Source organism: Penicillium hispanicum (genome assembly GCF_028827665.1).
Source record: "Penicillium hispanicum strain IBT 35686 chromosome Unknown utg000005l_segment0_segment0, whole genome shotgun sequence".
In the NCBI taxonomy this organism is placed as follows: Eukaryota; Fungi; Ascomycota; class Eurotiomycetes; order Eurotiales; family Aspergillaceae; genus Penicillium; species Penicillium hispanicum.
In genome coordinates, this window is record NW_026623197.1 from 1002933 (window position 1) to 1019424 (window position 16492).

The window sequence follows — 16492 nt, forward strand, 5'->3', positions numbered from 1 at the left end:
CCCTTTCTCTGAACCCGAGCTTTGATCGACGGTGCGATCCGCGAGATTGAGGCAAATCCATCCGCTGATTCTCCTATTCCTTTTGTATTGGTATACTTCGAGCTAGTCACCTTCCCCTTTCTCAAGCGTCAAACTCTCGGAAAATGACAGGACTAGCTGGGCAGGCGACGACTATCAGGGGGAAACCCCCCCCCCCCCCCCCTCGGCTAAGCCCGAGGCAGTATAGATCAGTTCCATGGAAATTGTTCTCTCCTGCGTCATGGATGGAAGCATTAGGCAATAGATCCACTCCCCCTACTCGACGCCTACACATGGCAGAAAGGAAAACCTTCCGTCAACGGGAGCTATAGAGACCTCGCGGGTAGCTCGCGTCCCCCGATCCGCCTTCCCCTTTCTTCTTCCCTATATCGAACACATTGTTTGCCGCCACCAGAAGGCGTGTAGACTCGGTTAGCTGCCTCGAGTATCCAATTATCGCCCTCCACGCCTGAGAACAGAAGGAAAGTCAACCAGGCTCCACCCGTCCCTTGACCATGTCCATGGTGACGGCGCCCGCGCACTTGCAGCTTCTGGCGGAGCCTTCGGCCGATGATTCGTGCTTTGCAGGCCGGTCGCTGGTTGGCTCCCCGGGCAGTTAATTCCTGCCGGGTGTAAGAAAAGTGTATCGAACCAACCCAACCGGTGGAGAATGGAATCACTTTTCAGGCAGCTCCCCCAGGACCCATCACACAGGCCAATCCCACAGCCCTTCTCTTTCTCTCCACTCTTCCCCCGAGCCTATAGTGGAGGTTGCTAGTCGCCTAGTCGAGCCACGAGCCCATGATGTCGTGGTCTCCTCTCCGTCAGACCGGGCCCAATAATCACGGCGCTGGGTACAGGCTTCCCAAGCCCGGGAGATCCTGCCCAACACCCGGCATTCTGGGTTGGACAGACAACTTTCTTTTCTGTCTTAGCCCCCTTCGCCGAGGTGATGGATCAATGGGACTTGCTCACCGCTGGATCTCAACGGCTGCGACGACAATGCGGCACTATTATTAATTCCAGTTCGCCTCCCTTCCTTCTCTGATCTCGCCTTTCCCCTTTCTCGCTCGCCTGGGGCCTCAGATCGCCGTCTTGCACATGGTTGATCGGATCCCAACGGGGACTGTTAATTGTATCGCTGACCTTTCCTCTCCTCCCCGCCTCTGTTGGGGTCCTGACAACTGAGAACGAGTGTCGGTGCCTTTGAGAACTTGGTGATCGATCTTGGGTTCGAGACCTGAAAACCCTAGGCGCCAGAACGAGCCCGTCGTTCCTCGACCTCAATTGGGTTGATTATCAAAAGTCCTAGTTCGTGGAGGTCTTGCACCACGCCAACCCGTCTATCCTGTCATCCTCTCTTCTTTTCTCTTTCGTCCTCTCCTCGTTACTCTTTGTCTCCGTCTTCCATTTCACCGTGGCGACTCTCGGCATCAGCGTGTTGACCACGCCATACTCGAGGCCGCTGCATTCGCCAAAGTTGTCGCATTATCCAGTGGACCCTCGCTATCCGGCATCCTCACTTTCTCAATCCTTTCGTGAGCCCCCCGGTGACACAGAGGGAGGGGGGACTCGGTCATGCCCTAATCCCCGGCCCCGGGGAAGGAGATTCGTCTATGTCGCAGGACACTCTGCTGGCAGGTCCATTGTCCGACGATGCGTCCCAGACTCATGACCGCGCCGTGATTGATGAGAATGAACCGGGAACCCGCCATCCGTCTCGACGGCCACCGCTGCGCGTGCGTCCGCAGTCCTGGCATCCATATGGCCCCGTGGAACCGCCGCTGGAGTCCTCATCCTCGCGATCCATCGGGGTTCATGCCATCCTGAACCCACCCATGCAAGCCGGAGCAGATCTAGCAGGGGCCAGTCGTCGTGAACCACGCAGCCTGCCGGGGCCATCAGCCTCTCCGCGACGGCGACAGGGTTCCTCGCCCGCATCCCGTCCGGTCCATCCTTCTGCGCAGCCACTCTCTCCCCGGTCACATTCGCGACCACTGATGAATCCAGGCTCACCCTCAGCCCGGTTCGTCGGCGGTGGTGGTAGGAGCTCGGGGCAGTCCAGCGTTTCGCACTCGCCGCTGGTGCCGCAGGAGCCCTTGGTGGGCGCACGTCAGGCCAGAGTCAGCTCTCCTCTTCCACTGGACTCGACCCTACGCTCCATTCCATCATTACTGGGGACGCAGCCGACAGCGTCAGCGTCACTCCATTCCACACCGAGTGTCCACTCGCGGCGGACCAGCACAGGGCCGGGCCCGCTAACCAAGCCCAATTCTCAGGAAACGAGTCCTACCACGCCGCATTCGAGCTACAGCCATTTTGGTCATGCCTCTCCGGTCGTGGCCAATGTCTCCCTGCCACCCAGCACTGCACCCTATCCAGCGGGAGCTGCCGGGGCCTACGTGCCCATGGAATCTATCAACCGCACTGCCCCGACGCCCACAGCACCGCGCGAAAGTTTGGACGAAGACACGGGCAGTCGAGCCGGTACACCGGGGAGCACGACCATGCCAGGATTGATCCCGTGTGTGCTGGATCTGAAATCCGGCTCTTCCAGCCAGGCCGAGAAGCGGAAGGCAAACAGCGATGCATCTCGGCGATTCCGTAACCGCAAGCGCAACGAAATGCAGCTGGAGCAGCGACTGAGCGCACAGCAGGACGAGATCCAACGACACATGGAGACTGTGCGGCGCCAGACGGAGGAACTTAGGTCTCTTGCGCAGCAGCGAGACCATTACCGCGCGGAGCGTGATTTCTACCGCGACCATCTCGGCCGCTCGATGTCGTTGAGCCAATTGCCGCCGAGACCGCAATCGCCGCGTGCTGCCCAGCCCATCCTCTTGCCCGCGGCGGAGACGCCTGCTGCGTCAGTATGGTCTGGTGTGGACGCTGCTCGAGCAGCCCCGTCCGGTAGCCACGCTACTACCCCGGCTGGGAGATTGTTGGAAACGGCCCGGCCGCAGGGTCGCTGGCCTGACAGCCCGGCGTCTTACTCGCCTGTCCCGCCACACACAGGTCGATCACTAGCATCAGCAGGACCACCGCCAGTAACGGGGGTCCCATTGCCCCCATTTCAGGGGTCCTGGTCCCGCCCATAAGCGTGATGCGCGGGTGCTGGGTAGGCAGTCTGACAGCTCTTTGCCCTGCCTCGTTTCTTTTTCCTTTCCTTTGTCGAATTCCCTTTTGCGTTCTTATGTCTTTCCTAATTCCTGTCAATAGCCAGCAGTCACTGGTCTGACTGTCTCGAGTGGTACATCCGCGGAGTCGCGGCGTCGCTCTCTCCACATGCGCCTTGGCCTTCCGCGGAGGTGTATTAGTATGTGCATTTCTCACCTGTCCTTTGATTACGGCTATCCAAATCACTCCGGAGTCCGGTCTTGGCTTGCATCCTCCCCTGAAAAAGAGAAGAAAAGTCCTTTCATGCATCATCCATTATCATAATCCCCCCTGATTCCCCCTCCCATATGCCCCTGTTATTGTGCAGTTGACGTCCTATTTACTGGTCCCGGTGTCTGGTTTCCACAAGCGGTGATACCTCCCATGGCGCGATATGTTTCGTACCCGAATATTGGTTCTTGTTCTTTGCTATTGTCGGGCTCATGGCTGTTCCTATTTGTTCTCTACCGCAGGTGGAGATGTTGCGCATCGTGGAGTATAGAGCTGATTGAGAATCTACAACGTCCTTACCAATTCCCTCTCCAGCCCCAGCGCGCCAATCCGGTGTATACCCCCTACCTATCTGTCTATGTCTGATACTGTGGGGAAGGCGATAGATTGACTGATGGCCCATCCAGGCCTCTGGTTCATCGATTTCGGATTCACAATCGAGATGGACGTCATTGGCAGCTAGTGGCTGCATGCTGGCTCGGTAAGAATTAACTAGTAGCCGCTACCTCCGCCCCGTCAACGGTTTCGAGGGATCTAGGCCAGGATATCGATGCGCGATACACCAACTCCGACTGTATGTATGATGCACCGGCAATCTATCCCCGGCAACGGGCGTGCACAAGCGGTGCAGTAGCCTCATGCGACGGATGCAGCCGGGTCGCGGCTCCGAATAGCGGTTGCGCTAGGGTGGACTTGTTAGGATTGCATGGGTGCGAGCGTTACAGCTTCGATGGGGGCTGGAGATGTAAGGGGTAGGCGGTAGGGAATGGGTGCATTTGGCAGCTCGCGTTGGGGTTATGGTGCAATGGTGTTGGTATGGGCTACGATGGAGAAGCGCGGCCCAGGGTGTCGGGGACGTTGGGCGTGGTCTTGTCGTCGCAGATACTGGAGGGACTTTGGGGGTTGGATTAGATTGGATTAGTTGGACAATTGAGGCTGTGATGTGGATGGAGAATAGTGTGGCTGTGATTTTGATATCATGTTGATATATGGGAGCTGGATGGTTGGAGGGTGGAAGTGCTAAGTCGATGACTATGTACTTCCGCCTTGGTACTTCCAAGCTTCGCACTGACGTGAGAGTGACCAACGGTCGGGGGACCTACAGGGTACTTGTCCCTGATATGGACAGCTCATACTACAGCCAGGTACCTGACAAGTAGCCACGAAGAGCTCGGTCACACCCACGTGGTGGTCCTGGACGCCAGCCAATCACAGCGCCGCTGGGCCTCACGGGCTCGCTGGACCAAATGACAATGATGGAAAGACAAAGTGAGTCTTTGGTTGCACTTGGCTGAGAACTGCCCTTTTCTCCTGGGACTGGGTGTCTCTGCTTTCTACCATGCTGTCTTGGTTGAAGATTCACCTGCCGAGTCCGAGTATGAGCTTGGTCTGACGACAATATGCCCGGGCACCGGAACGAGCATCCCAATCTGGACGAGGAGGAAAGACTGCTGGGCGAGGACTGCCCCGTGGAAGCCCCGCGCTCATCGAAGACTTCCCAGGCATCGAGCAGATGGACTGTGGCAGGCATCGCTGCCCTACTGGGCATCTTGGCCTTCGCAGGAGTATCTATGGTGACCCGGTATGAACCCTCGCATTTCGTGCCTGTGCTCCCCTCCAGTGCGCCTGACCACCAGGGTGCTGTGTCATCTAGGCCGAGGAACACCGTCCACCGTCCACGCGCGTGTAACAGTGTCGCCGGCGGGTACAACTGCTTCGCAGACATCTCCCACCACTGGGGCCAGTATTCGCCCTACTTCTCGCTGGCCCCGGAGAGTATCTCCGACGCCGTGCCGGATAACTGCCAGGTGACCTTTGTGCAGGTAATCTCGCGCCACGGTGCGCGGTACCCGACAGCGTCCAAGAGCGAGCAGTACCGGGAGCTGGTGGCAGCGATCCAAGCCAATGCCACCCACCTCGAGGGCCGATATGCGTTCCTGCGGGACTACAAATACACCTTGGGCAGTGAGGATCTAACGACCTTTGGTGAGTACCAGATGATTCACTCCGGAATCAAGTTCTACAAGCGATATGAGAGTTTGGCCCGGGACCATGTTCCCTTCATTCGGGCATCAGACTCCTCGCGTGTGGTCCGGTCAGGCAGGAAGTTTATCCAGGGCTTTGAACAGACGAAGCGTCAAAGCCAGAGTTTGCAGCGTGACCAGGACAGTCCCAAGATCAATGTCGTCCTCTCCGAAGACCCTGGCTCCAATAACACCCTGAACCACAATACGTGCCCCGTGTTTGAAGCCAGTGGACTGGGCGACGACGTGGCAGCTGACTACGCGGATCTCTTTGCGTTGCCCATTCAGAAGCGCCTCGAGAAGCATCTACCCGGTGTCCAGCTCTCCACCGAGGATGTAGTCCATCTAATGGACGTCTGCGCCTTCGACACTGTCGCCTCCACCAGCGATGGCAGCAAGCAATCCGGCTTCTGCCAGTTATTCACACTGCCCGAATGGGCCCAGTACAACTATCTCCAATCTCTGGGTAAATACTACGGCTATGGCGCAGGGAACCCACTCGGCCCGACACAGGGCATCGGCTTCGTGAACGAGCTCATCGCCCGCCTCACCCACACCCCCGTCCACGACGACACAACCACGAACCACACCCTCGATGCCCCCGGGGCACCCACCTTCCCTGTCGACCGCACCCTCTATGCTGACTTTACTCATGACAACGGGATGATCCCGATCTTCTTTGCCCTAGGCCTGTACAACGGGACTTCCGAGCTGCCGCGGACGCATGTGCAGTCTAAGAGTGCCGCGGATGGATACTCGGCCGCCTGGACCGTGCCGTTTGGTGCTCGCGCGTACATTGAGATGATGCAATGCCCCTCCGATCCTAATCCCGAGCCGTTCGTGCGTGTGCTGGTGAATGATCGCGTTGTCCCGTTGCATGGCTGTGCTGTTGACGCGTTGGGCCGGTGTCGGCGAGAGGACTTTATCAATGGCTTGAGCTTTGCTCGCTCGGATGGCAACTGGGCGAACTGCTATTCGTAGCTACGATATTTGCTTGACGGCGTTAGAATTTGGAGATTTCGGGCTGACTCACTCGATGCTATAGTCCCCGGGAATGGTTTGTCGTGGACAAATATATCTTACCGGAAACACAGGCTATGCATCTACACACCGAGCGTGGTATACCCAGAAGCCCAATTCGCAATGAAACTCATTATCTGTGAAAGACTGGAAATGTAAAAAAGAGGCCACTGAAGAGCGCAGCTACCTAAGCATTGCCGCGTCTCGGTTGAATACAACACTAGATCTACCTAGACTCGAAACACAGATATCACCTAGAACATGCTTCAATGCAAACATGCAAAGCAAAGCGCAGAAAATCGAGTTCAAACAGCCGCCAACTCCATCAGAGATCCTCCCTTGTTCGTCCTGGCTCCACGTCCCTAGTTATGCTGTCCATGCGAATGCCCATTTCCATTCCCATTCCAATTCCGATCCCAACTCCCATTCTGCATGGTCTGTGACGAGCTCGATGCAGAAAGCACCCATGCCTCCCACAGACTGATCTGGTCCCGGTGCACAATGCACCCGTCATCGCCCAGCTCTGCTGTCACAAGCTTACGCACTTTGTCCATCGATGCCTGCCGTAACGGCAATTGTCTCTCACGTAGCAGCGCCGGCAGCGCATACGCATCACTAGCAGCAGCTCCAAATGCAGCACCCTCCGCTTCGGATGGCGACGTCCCCGCCGCAACAGACAGCGACGACGGCACTGGCGCATCTGTCCACGCCTCGTCAAAAACCTCCACCCCAGTCGCTACCGCCAGCGCATCGAAATGTGTCTCGTAATCAATCTCCCGTAGCTTCAGCCTCTCCAGTCGTTCCATCTCCTCCCGCAGCACAGCGAGAACATCTGTCCACCGGGCCCCGGGCCGGAGGTACACCGCACACAGCCGGAGGTCGCGTAGCTGGCGCCGGTGTCGGCGCGCGAGCGCGATTATCTCCGCCGCTTCCAGCCGCCACCCTTGCAGACTGAGCGTGCGCAGGGTGCGCAAACGGAGGCCGTGGAAGATGGCATCCAGGTCCAGGTCCAACGGGGTCTTGGGCGGGAAGCCGATGTGGATGGCGACGAGGTTGGTGGCCTCGCTGAAGAAGCGCTGGAAGACGCCCGAAAGGTCGGACATGGTGGTGGAGATGTCGGTGTTGGCGTGGAAGGTGATGTCGAGGCTGGTGAGGCGGCCACCGAGGGCGGCGAGTGTGGTGGATGGCGCCTGGAGGAGCTGCAGGGTTGCTTCCGGGCTGATCTGTGGGCCGATGAAGCGCAGCGAGGTGCATTGGGAGGCGAGGAGGGCAATGCCGAGGTTGGTCACTGCGCGCGAGCAGGCGGGTCCCCAATCGAAGCGGACTTGTCGGATCTCGGGAATGCTGTGCCGCGTGGAGGTGATGGAGGCATGGCGCGATTGGTCGCGGATGTAGTCGAGGAGTTGTTCGTCTGCTTCGTCTTGGAGGCGGAGGAGCTTGATTTCTTGGAGGGCGGAGAAGGAGGCGATTGCGTGTTGGAGCTGGGACAGGTCGTAGTTCGTGTCGACGAGGCTGGCCTGTTCTTTGAAGCGTCGGACGTGTAGTTGGGCGAGAGTCAGGTTCTCGGTGCCGAGGAGTCGTAGGATGGACTTCCAGCCTGTAATTTGTAGGGTTCGTCGTCAGCCCGATATTTTTTCCTTGCCATTTTGTTCTGACCGGAGTTGACGTCCGCAGCTATAGTCGGTGCTAGTGTTGCAAAGACCAGGCAGGATATCGTACCGTTGCCCTCATAGAAAGGTCGCACGAGGTATGTCACCGTCTTCACGTAGCAGGCGAGCTGCATCTCCAGCAGATCGGCAAGACGCCGAAACCCATCCTCAGAAAAACGAAGCACAAAGCGCGCGAATTTTCGCGGCGTGCCAATGCGCATGAATCGTTTACACACCAGTCGAAAACGATCGAGATCAGAAGCTTCTCCGTGGCCAATGGGTTCGTGGTGGTGGAGTCTCATGCCGTTGGCCCCTTCCCTAGAGCTATCGCTGGACGTAGTACGGCTGGTTTGCGGTCCAGACTCGAGCAGGAACGACAGGATTTCGCTCAGCAGCTCGTCTGCGAGGTCGTAAATGTGACAATGCTGGGCCATGATCATGATCGGCGCACAACGGCAGCCGAATCGTCGGCTGCTAGAACGAGACGGAGCCACATGGAATAGCGCAGATGGTGAAAAAGAGCACAGGGCCGGGTCCTATAGACCAGCACGAGAGAAGGGCATTGGGGGCGCAGACGGAATCAGGGCAACAACGCTGCTATTAAATCCTCATACACGAGAGAAATGCGAGAATCCAGAACACCACGTGTGTTCCGAAGCTGGGATCGACCACGTAAATGAGAGAGCCAGGGAAAAAAAAGTAAAAAAGGCCCTTGTCTCACCATGGCTGCACGGCGAGTGTTCTCGCCCTAACAACCACGCCGACCGGGATGATCGTCAAGACCATCGGTAGCGCCGGGCCCGCTGGCATCGCGATCTGGTCGGCCTCATTGGCGACGCGCTCTCACCGGAATCACATGATTGAAACGGGCTGCGGCCAGCCAGCGCGAACAGCGCGAACCTGCAGACTGGCGAGCGTCGGAGAGCGAGTCAGGGTGCTGGAGAGCGAGGGAGGAGACACCGGGGGATGCAGGCCCCGCGCGCGCTGTCACACATCTGCAGAGTGACGGATTGGCGAGTGGTGGAGAAGGCAGCAGCCAGCAGCGGCGGCGGAGGGTTCATTGGGGGAAAATTGGCCGAAATCTGAATGCGCTCCGCTAGTGTTGAGGACGCGATGCGTGAAATCCCGCCCTCCGATTCCCTTTGGTGATAGAACCACCTTGGTAGGTGCCTAGGGATCCGGTTTGGTTAGCTTCAGACTAGGGGGAAAGGGCTACGGGGAAAGCTACCTGGCTCCCGAGAGTCTTCACACCAGTGGAGTCGCTATGTACATACAGTGTAGGCTGACTGCGCTTGGGCGGTATTTACTCGGTAGAGGATTGCAAGGGATTCCAAATCTTCAATTTCCCCAGCGCTCCACGTTTTACGCCCCCAATTCTCACACCTTGGCCATGTTCATGCGCCGTCGCCGGATGTCCGTGCTGCTGATCTTCGCCTCGAAGCTGTTGACGTCCGTGGCCTCGCTGGATTGAAGCACGTCCACCTCGAAAATGACCAGAGGCGGCCAGTGCTTTTTAGCCCGCTCGTCATTGACCGTGGCCCCTCCAGCCCGCGTCTCCTTGGACAACACTAGCGCACTGATGTGCTCGTCGGTGACAGTAGGTCCACAGACGTCGAAGAATTCCACAAACTTCAATGTCAAATTGGGTTGGATGTTCACAATCACCACACAGCCGTGACCATCAGCGGTTGAAGTACGCTGGATCCGGGGCGCATTATCGGGTGCAAAATCCATAATGGCTGATAAAAAGTTCGCGGTGCTCTGGAAGCGCTCCTCCCAGGTTTCGAGGAACTCCGCATACTGCTTCCTTGCCAACATTGCATCCCCGGTCACGCCAATCGTCAATACTCTTTTCCGACCTGGATCAGCCGAGGTTAGTGGCTCTAAAGCCAGCGCCGTAGCTGTGAGGAGAAGTTTGTGGCCGACGTGAAGATGGTCAAATGTACCTCCCACCGCCACGGAATAGTGGGGCACTGCGGGCAGCTGGTCGTCAGGAACCAGCAGAGGTTGTGGAACGGACCAGTCTCCGCTGCTGGATATGGCCTGCATGATCGATGCGGTTTGATTTTTGGATGGACCGGGGGTCCTGCTCAGGAAGGAATCCGCTAGTTCCTGGCCGGCTGGGTGGCCTGGATAGAACACATAGTCCCACGCTCGGCCCGAGGACGCCAGGGCCTGCAGGTCGAGAATTGGTCCGAATTGAGAAAAGCTTGCGTTAGACAGAGAAGAACCTGCGGAGTCAGAAGAAATATTATCCAGAAAGATGACGCGGACGTCAATGCCGCCAGGTGAGTCGAGTTCGAGATCCCGAGCAGTGGCAACCGCCCCAACGAGGGTATAAATGCCCGTCAGGTAATGTTGAAGTTGGGGAAAGAACTTGGCTCTAGGCCTGAGTCGCGGCGAGAGGAGTTCCGGGATACTCAACGCAATGTCGAGGGTGGCAATGCGATTGGTTCCCTCCAAGGTCTCTGTCGTCCTCACTAGAGCATCCGAGACCGAGGCCTCGAATGCAGACCGAATCCGACCGAAGGTGAAGGACGGCGGCGGCGGGAGAAGAAGCAAAGCCGCGGGCGGACTGATACGCGAAGCCATCGAGAACAAAGTTCGAAAGCGTTACGCAGAGAAGAAGATGTCAAAGGACATTCGCGGAAGAGGAGGAATCGCGATCCGCGGGCCCCAAAGTAGATGAAGCGATCAACGCCCAAAATGGAACGGCCGGAGTTGGCTGAGTCAGCGCGGCACCGCCAGCTGCCTCGAACGTCGTGAAGCTGCGATGATTCACGTTGGATTTCGCCGTTGCATTCGGGTCGCCAGAGTTTTTCTTTTCTGCTTGCAAAGCTCGCTGCTCCGATTCGGAGCGCCTCCTCCCACTAGCCTCCTTCCATCCAGGGGGAGTGGAGCTCACCGAGACCCATCCACCATTTCCCTAGAGCCGCTGCCCGTTAGCACCATGTCGAATCCCTCCTTCGACTCCTCCCGACGCTCTGCTGTGTTTGGGCGTCAACCGGAGGAACTACATATCCCTTCCACCGGCCTGGTCAATCCCAATCTCTCGCGGGGTCCTTCGCACGATTACCCCACGACCCCAGACGCTGGCGCTGGCGCGACTCAGGTCCCCTCAATCAATGTCCACTCGAGCTCGCAGCCCTTGCAGTACGGCAGCGGCAGCGGGAATAGTAGCACCACTCTGCCAGGTGCCCTCACTCCCGGTGGTCAGAATCGCCCTCCAGCCGTCTCCGTCAACACGGCGCCCTCCGTCCTCCCCACCCTGCCGCAGTCGTCAACACAACCCAGTCATCGGTCAAGCATGATCAACTCGCACGGACACTCGCGATCCAGCCCCGCGGGGTTCGATCAATCCCTGTACAAACAGCATGGAGCCACGGAGGGCTCCAAATACCCAACCTCCCCCGGCGCTGGATATCCACCCCAGACCCCGCAGGGCTCCAAGTACTCGCCCTTGGGACTGGCAGACATTCGACCACCCGCTGACCACCTCCTGGGGGACTCGCTCATGAGTCCGGGCCTGCTGCCTTACAACGGAGATACCCAAGTGCCCACAAACAGCAACTACGTGGCACCATGGCCTATATATGCAGTTGATTGGTGCAAATGGCCTATCTCGGGGAGTTCAAGTTCGTTCGGGGGCAAATTGGCCTTGGGAAGCTATCTGGAAGACAACCACAATTATGTACAGGGGGTCCCCGTCGGGCGGTTTGTCCCATGCTGACGACAATTCTAGATCCAAATCATCGATACGCATTGGACTCAGCCTGACCCAGATACTCCGGATGCCGCTGCAGGAGAGATCAAGCTGGATTATGTCAAAACAGCCGAGGCAACACACTCGTATCCCGTCACGCGTATTCTCTGGGAACCACCCTCGTCCAAGAAACAATCCACTGATTTGCTGGCCACGTCGGGGGATCACTTGCGCCTGTGGTCTCTCCCCAATTCTCAACCCCTCCAGAGCTCCAATTCCATAACACGGCCAGCTAACCCGCGAGAAGCTCCGGCCTCCAAACTTTCTCCGCTTGCGCTGCTGTCGAACTCCAAGTCTCCTGAACACACTGCTCCTATCACTTCCCTTGATTGGAACACCATTTCTCCCAGCTTGATTATCACCTCGAGTATCGATACAACCTGCACGATCTGGGACATCCCGACTTTGACCGCAAAGACCCAGCTCATTGCTCATGACAAAGAAGTTTTCGATGTTCGTTTCTGTGCGAATAGCGTCGACGTCTTCGTGAGCTGTGGCGCGGATGGCAGTGTGCGCATGTTTGATCTGCGAAGCCTCGAGCACAGCACCATTATTTATGAGCCATCGGATAAGAATGACAAACGTAGGTCATTTTGGGGAGTTCCAGCTGGGATGATTGATCTGATGACTGACCTGCTATAGCTGTGATGAGTCCCGGCAACTCCAGTCCATCTGGCCCTTCACAGTCAGGGATGTTTCCACCACCACCGTTATTGAGGATTGCAGGTATGGGAACCCCAGCTTGGCGTTTAGTCTCGTCGGAGCGTATTCTCACCAAGATTTTAGCATCGCCCCACGACGCGCACCTCCTTGCCACCTTTTCGCAAGATTCTGGTGTTGTTCGTGTTCTGGACGTTCGGCAGCCGGGCCAGGCCCTCCTCGAGCTGAAGGGTCACTCTGCCGCCCTCAACTGCGTCGAATGGTCCCCGAACCGCCGAGGCGTCCTGGCCTCCGGTGGTGACGACAGCCTTGTCCTGATCTGGGACTTGATCAACCAACACAACGCTGTGCCCCTCTCCCCTCAAGCCCACAACCCGGCTGCTCCATCTACCACCACCGAGCGCGGGCCCGCCGCCGCCTGGCAATGCGACTATGAAGTTTCAAACATCAGCTGGTCGCCACAAGGTGGATCCAACCACACTGGCCATCCGCGGGAATGGCTTGGCGTCTGTGGGGGACGAGGAATCTGGGGTGTTTCACTATGAGTTGCAGGAGGAGCTTTAAGTTGGGACAAAAAAGTTCGAGGGCTGGGAGGTTTTTCTTCCATATTTTTTTTGTCTTACGCTTCACATGCCGTTTCCTCCTCTTATCATTTGCACGCTTCGCGGGATCTGTTTCTTCTCAGGTCTGAACTGCATTAGATGGTTTGTTTCTTTGATTCCCATCTTTGCTCTGGTGGATATTCCCCAATACTTCCCCGGCTCCCACTTCCCCTTGCCATCGCAGATCGTCCTGTCAGATATTTCAGCAGTCGACTACCATGTATCGAGGTCGCTCTTATATCTGTCCGTCATCCGTGCCACGCCATATTCCTTCCGCGAAATAGGGGAAGTATCGATGAGTCGATGTGTGCAGTGGCATTGCAGGGATGGACTCCGTTGATTAGGTCGTGGGAGAATCATTGCGATCTATCTTGATTTGGTACGAGTGAATGAATGAACGAACGATACATCCGATTCTACTTCGCGGGCCCCGGCTCCTTTTACTTGGGGCGGTTTACTGCCACGTTGATTTGTGTATCTGATAGCGCAGAGAAAGTCACGGTAGGCTAAAAATGATCTTGATTCTATCTTTGCAGCGGGCGTATATATCTACAAGAATTGGGCCGGTCTCGAACACTGAAATCAGAGCTTCGTGACCAGTGAGGATCCAGATGGGAATTGGTAGGTATTCACAGTCACTCGTGGCTTGTCTAGCAAGCTTGGACCAGGGTCGTAAAAGAAGGTGTCAGGGGTAGGCAAAATGCTATACAGCTCGACGAGGCTGGCTCGATGACGATTCAATGATATACTTGAGGAACGGCGCTTATTGCGGCCGCGGAGTCTGAGCACGTGGTGTCAACAAACTCGGCGTCGCAGAGGCCGGTGCACCCTTGGAGATAATGCGGTCCTCCAGTGAACGAGTGAACTTCACACTGGGAATATCGACAGCCCGCCAGAATACATCAGCGGCCCAGAGGGCAATGGGCAGACAAATAAGCCAACCAATTAGAAAGCCCAGACAGTACTGGGTATTCGTTTCTTTGCCCGTCATGCTCCAGATAGTCGGCATGATCGAGTAACCCAGCGAATGAAGGATAGGGCCATGCACTATATAAAACGAGTATGAGATCTTCCCAAGGTATTGGGAAAGCGGGTTTGTGAAGAGCTTCTGAATGTCGGGGGAGTGGTTGATGCCGAATACTATCAGAGCGGCACCGATCGACTGCGGGAAGCGGTGCGGTTCAGAGTATGTCCACGGCGTTATGTGCCAGAGCCACATGTAGCCAGGCGTCCATTTGAACCCGAGGTTGGGGCTCGAGCCGATGTAGAGACCGAGCACGAAGACGGCGATCCAGAAACGGCGGTGCGAGACACGGGCCATCACCTTGCCGCCCGGGGCGAAGCGAATGTTTATCTGGTCACCGCGTACTGCCGATGAGTGATATGCGGGGATTTCCCACGTCCCATTGATCAAGTCCGTTTCGGCCATGAGCATTCCGAATAGAAACATCACGAGGTCCCAGCGCCCGTAGCGCATGCAAAACCAGGTTAGACAGACGACTAGAGGCATTCGAACGGCTGAAGATAGTCGCGATGTAGCTAGCGTCGTGAGGAACAGGACGAGTGAACAGCGAAACTCGACGGGGATGGTCCATAAGTGCGGGTTGTAATTATTATAGAAGATGCCCCAGTCGAATGGGTTCATTAGAATCCCAATCGTATCGTACAGATCCCAGAACTGCTTGGTGAAAGATTTGTAAACTGGTGGGTGCTGTTCATTTGTGCCGAGAATGGTGTGGCCCTCCTTGATGACCGCCCAAGAATAATTGTAGAGGCCAAGACGGACAGCGACAAAGACGCACATAAGCCCCACCATGGATGGAATGTAAAGGCGCAAGGCTCGACGAAATGTTGACGAGGCCAAAACCGTAAAAGTCTGATCAAAAGCGCGAGACCGAATTGTCTTGATGGGCTTGTAGGACAAGACATAACCAGAGAGAACAAAGAAGATAGCGACCATGATATGGCCCGAGATTAGAAGGTGGATGAAGGGCAGTTGGTGAATGCCAAAGTTGTCACCGGCAAACCCCCATCCGACGGCGACTTTCCAGGTATATGTGAAGAGAAAGTGGAAGTTGAAAACTAGTAGACAAGCCCACCCGCGCAGGCCATCGAGCGCAGCGATAGCGTGCAACTTGGAAGGGGCTGGCGGCTCCCCGCCCACGTAGTGCTGCAGATAGCTCGGTGTCAGCGCAACTGTCAGGCGGTGCCATGTATCCTCGGAAAACGCGCTCCAATCTTCTTGCGACAACTTCGGTGTCAGTCCATTCGGGTGGGCGAGGATGTTCGACGGGTGGAATTGCGAGAAGTCGTTCCAGCGAAAGGTGGTGGCACTGGAGCGAGATCCAAGGCCAGAGCTACGGCCACTCGCTGACTCGAGGTCAGCCATAGGGATGTCCGAAGCCGATGTTGTGGCCCGGTCTTCATCATTACGAGCTGTCATGGCCGGAGGTTTGGAGCGTGTCTGGGTTTCAAGATGACATGTCCGATGCGCCGTGCGCCGTGCAGAGTGGAGTTAAGTCGCAATAGACATGGAGATCATCCACAAAAAGACTTTGAAGTGCTCGGTCAGGCGGGACGAGGGACAGGAGCTGCTCGTCCAGCGAGACAGATGTCGGTTGTGTAGGGGGGGTCGACGTTGTTGCGTTGTGGGGCGGCACGACGGAATCGCCAGATAGGATGCGATGGCGGAAATGGCGCCTTTCGTTTCCGGAGTCACTTTTGTCGTCGTCAATTTCTGAACGAGGAGTCGGCCGAGGAGCAATAGGGGGAGGGGAGGACGGGGGAGGTTGAAGTGCGGATGGTCGTATGCGGAGCAAGGCTTAATATAATAATGATGGCTGACGCGCCGATCTCCTGCCATTTGCAGGGCCCGCGGCCCGCACCCGGTCAATAAACCGTTCGGAAGACCTGGGATTCGCATAGATTGATAGTTGTTGGATTTGCTGGTTCCTCATTGTTGGGCATGAGGACAAGTGTATTTCCTGTCTCATTTTCTCTCTTATAGCGGGGCATTTGTCGTGACACGAATCTGACTCTAGACAGGTGGCTTAAACTATACTTCAGTAGACGCGTCAGACAGATGGACGATCTGTATCACGAAAGGTTGACCTGGTTAGATCCTGCACCTACGTTGCTCTCTACAGCACCAATAGGGTCTGGCCTTCTGCAATTCGACCTTATCCGCAATACGCCTTTTATACTTCCAAAGTTCCAAAGCTGCGATGTGGCGCCATGCTGAGTCATTGTATCACATGACTGCCTGAGATTCCAAGATTCCACTTGGCCTTTTTCTCCCTCAACGAGGGCGTTGCAATGCCACGTCAAGGATGCATGGCACTATCGAGATTGCATCGTGGACCAAAACTG

At 56.6% G+C, this 16492-nt stretch overlaps 6 protein-coding genes across 6 annotated transcripts; 3 read left to right on the top strand and 3 right to left on the bottom strand.

The window, feature by feature from the left end:
* Nucleotides 1-1634: 1634 nt before the first annotated feature.
* On the top strand, nucleotides 1635-3116 carry N7459_005830 (uncharacterized protein; the record flags this gene model as incomplete). The annotated part of the gene is made up of 1 exon (XM_056945014.1): nucleotides 1635-3116. The coding sequence occupies one exon, from the start codon at nucleotides 1635-1637 to the stop codon at nucleotides 3114-3116; it is 1482 nt and encodes a 493-aa protein (XP_056799349.1).
* A 1689-nt stretch (nucleotides 3117-4805) lies between these two features.
* N7459_005831 (histidine phosphatase family protein) lies at nucleotides 4806-6410 on the top strand (the record flags this gene model as incomplete). The annotated part of the gene is made up of 1 exon (XM_056945015.1): nucleotides 4806-6410. The coding sequence occupies one exon, from the start codon at nucleotides 4806-4808 to the stop codon at nucleotides 6408-6410; it is 1605 nt and encodes a 534-aa protein (XP_056799350.1).
* Nucleotides 6411-6811: 401 nt separating this feature from the next.
* Nucleotides 6812-8538, bottom strand: N7459_005832 (F-box domain protein; the record flags this gene model as incomplete). Its single annotated transcript, XM_056945016.1, has 2 exons — nucleotides 6812-8046; nucleotides 8169-8538. 2 exons carry the CDS (start codon nucleotides 8536-8538, stop codon nucleotides 6812-6814), a joined length of 1605 nt encoding a protein of 534 aa, XP_056799351.1.
* A 937-nt stretch (nucleotides 8539-9475) lies between these two features.
* Nucleotides 9476-10690, bottom strand: N7459_005833 (putative pantetheine-phosphate adenylyltransferase; the record flags this gene model as incomplete). Its single annotated transcript, XM_056945017.1, has 1 exon — nucleotides 9476-10690. One exon carries the CDS (start codon nucleotides 10688-10690, stop codon nucleotides 9476-9478), a length of 1215 nt encoding a protein of 404 aa, XP_056799352.1.
* A 358-nt stretch (nucleotides 10691-11048) lies between these two features.
* On the top strand, nucleotides 11049-13066 carry N7459_005834 (uncharacterized protein; the record flags this gene model as incomplete). Its single annotated transcript, XM_056945018.1, has 3 exons — nucleotides 11049-11789; nucleotides 11841-12444; nucleotides 12504-13066. 3 exons carry the CDS (start codon nucleotides 11049-11051, stop codon nucleotides 13064-13066), a joined length of 1908 nt encoding a protein of 635 aa, XP_056799353.1.
* Nucleotides 13067-13886: 820 nt separating this feature from the next.
* Nucleotides 13887-15566, bottom strand: N7459_005835 (acyltransferase family protein; the record flags this gene model as incomplete). The annotated part of the gene is made up of 1 exon (XM_056945019.1): nucleotides 13887-15566. One exon carries the CDS (start codon nucleotides 15564-15566, stop codon nucleotides 13887-13889), a length of 1680 nt encoding a protein of 559 aa, XP_056799354.1.
* Between the last annotated feature and the right edge of the window lie 926 nt (nucleotides 15567-16492).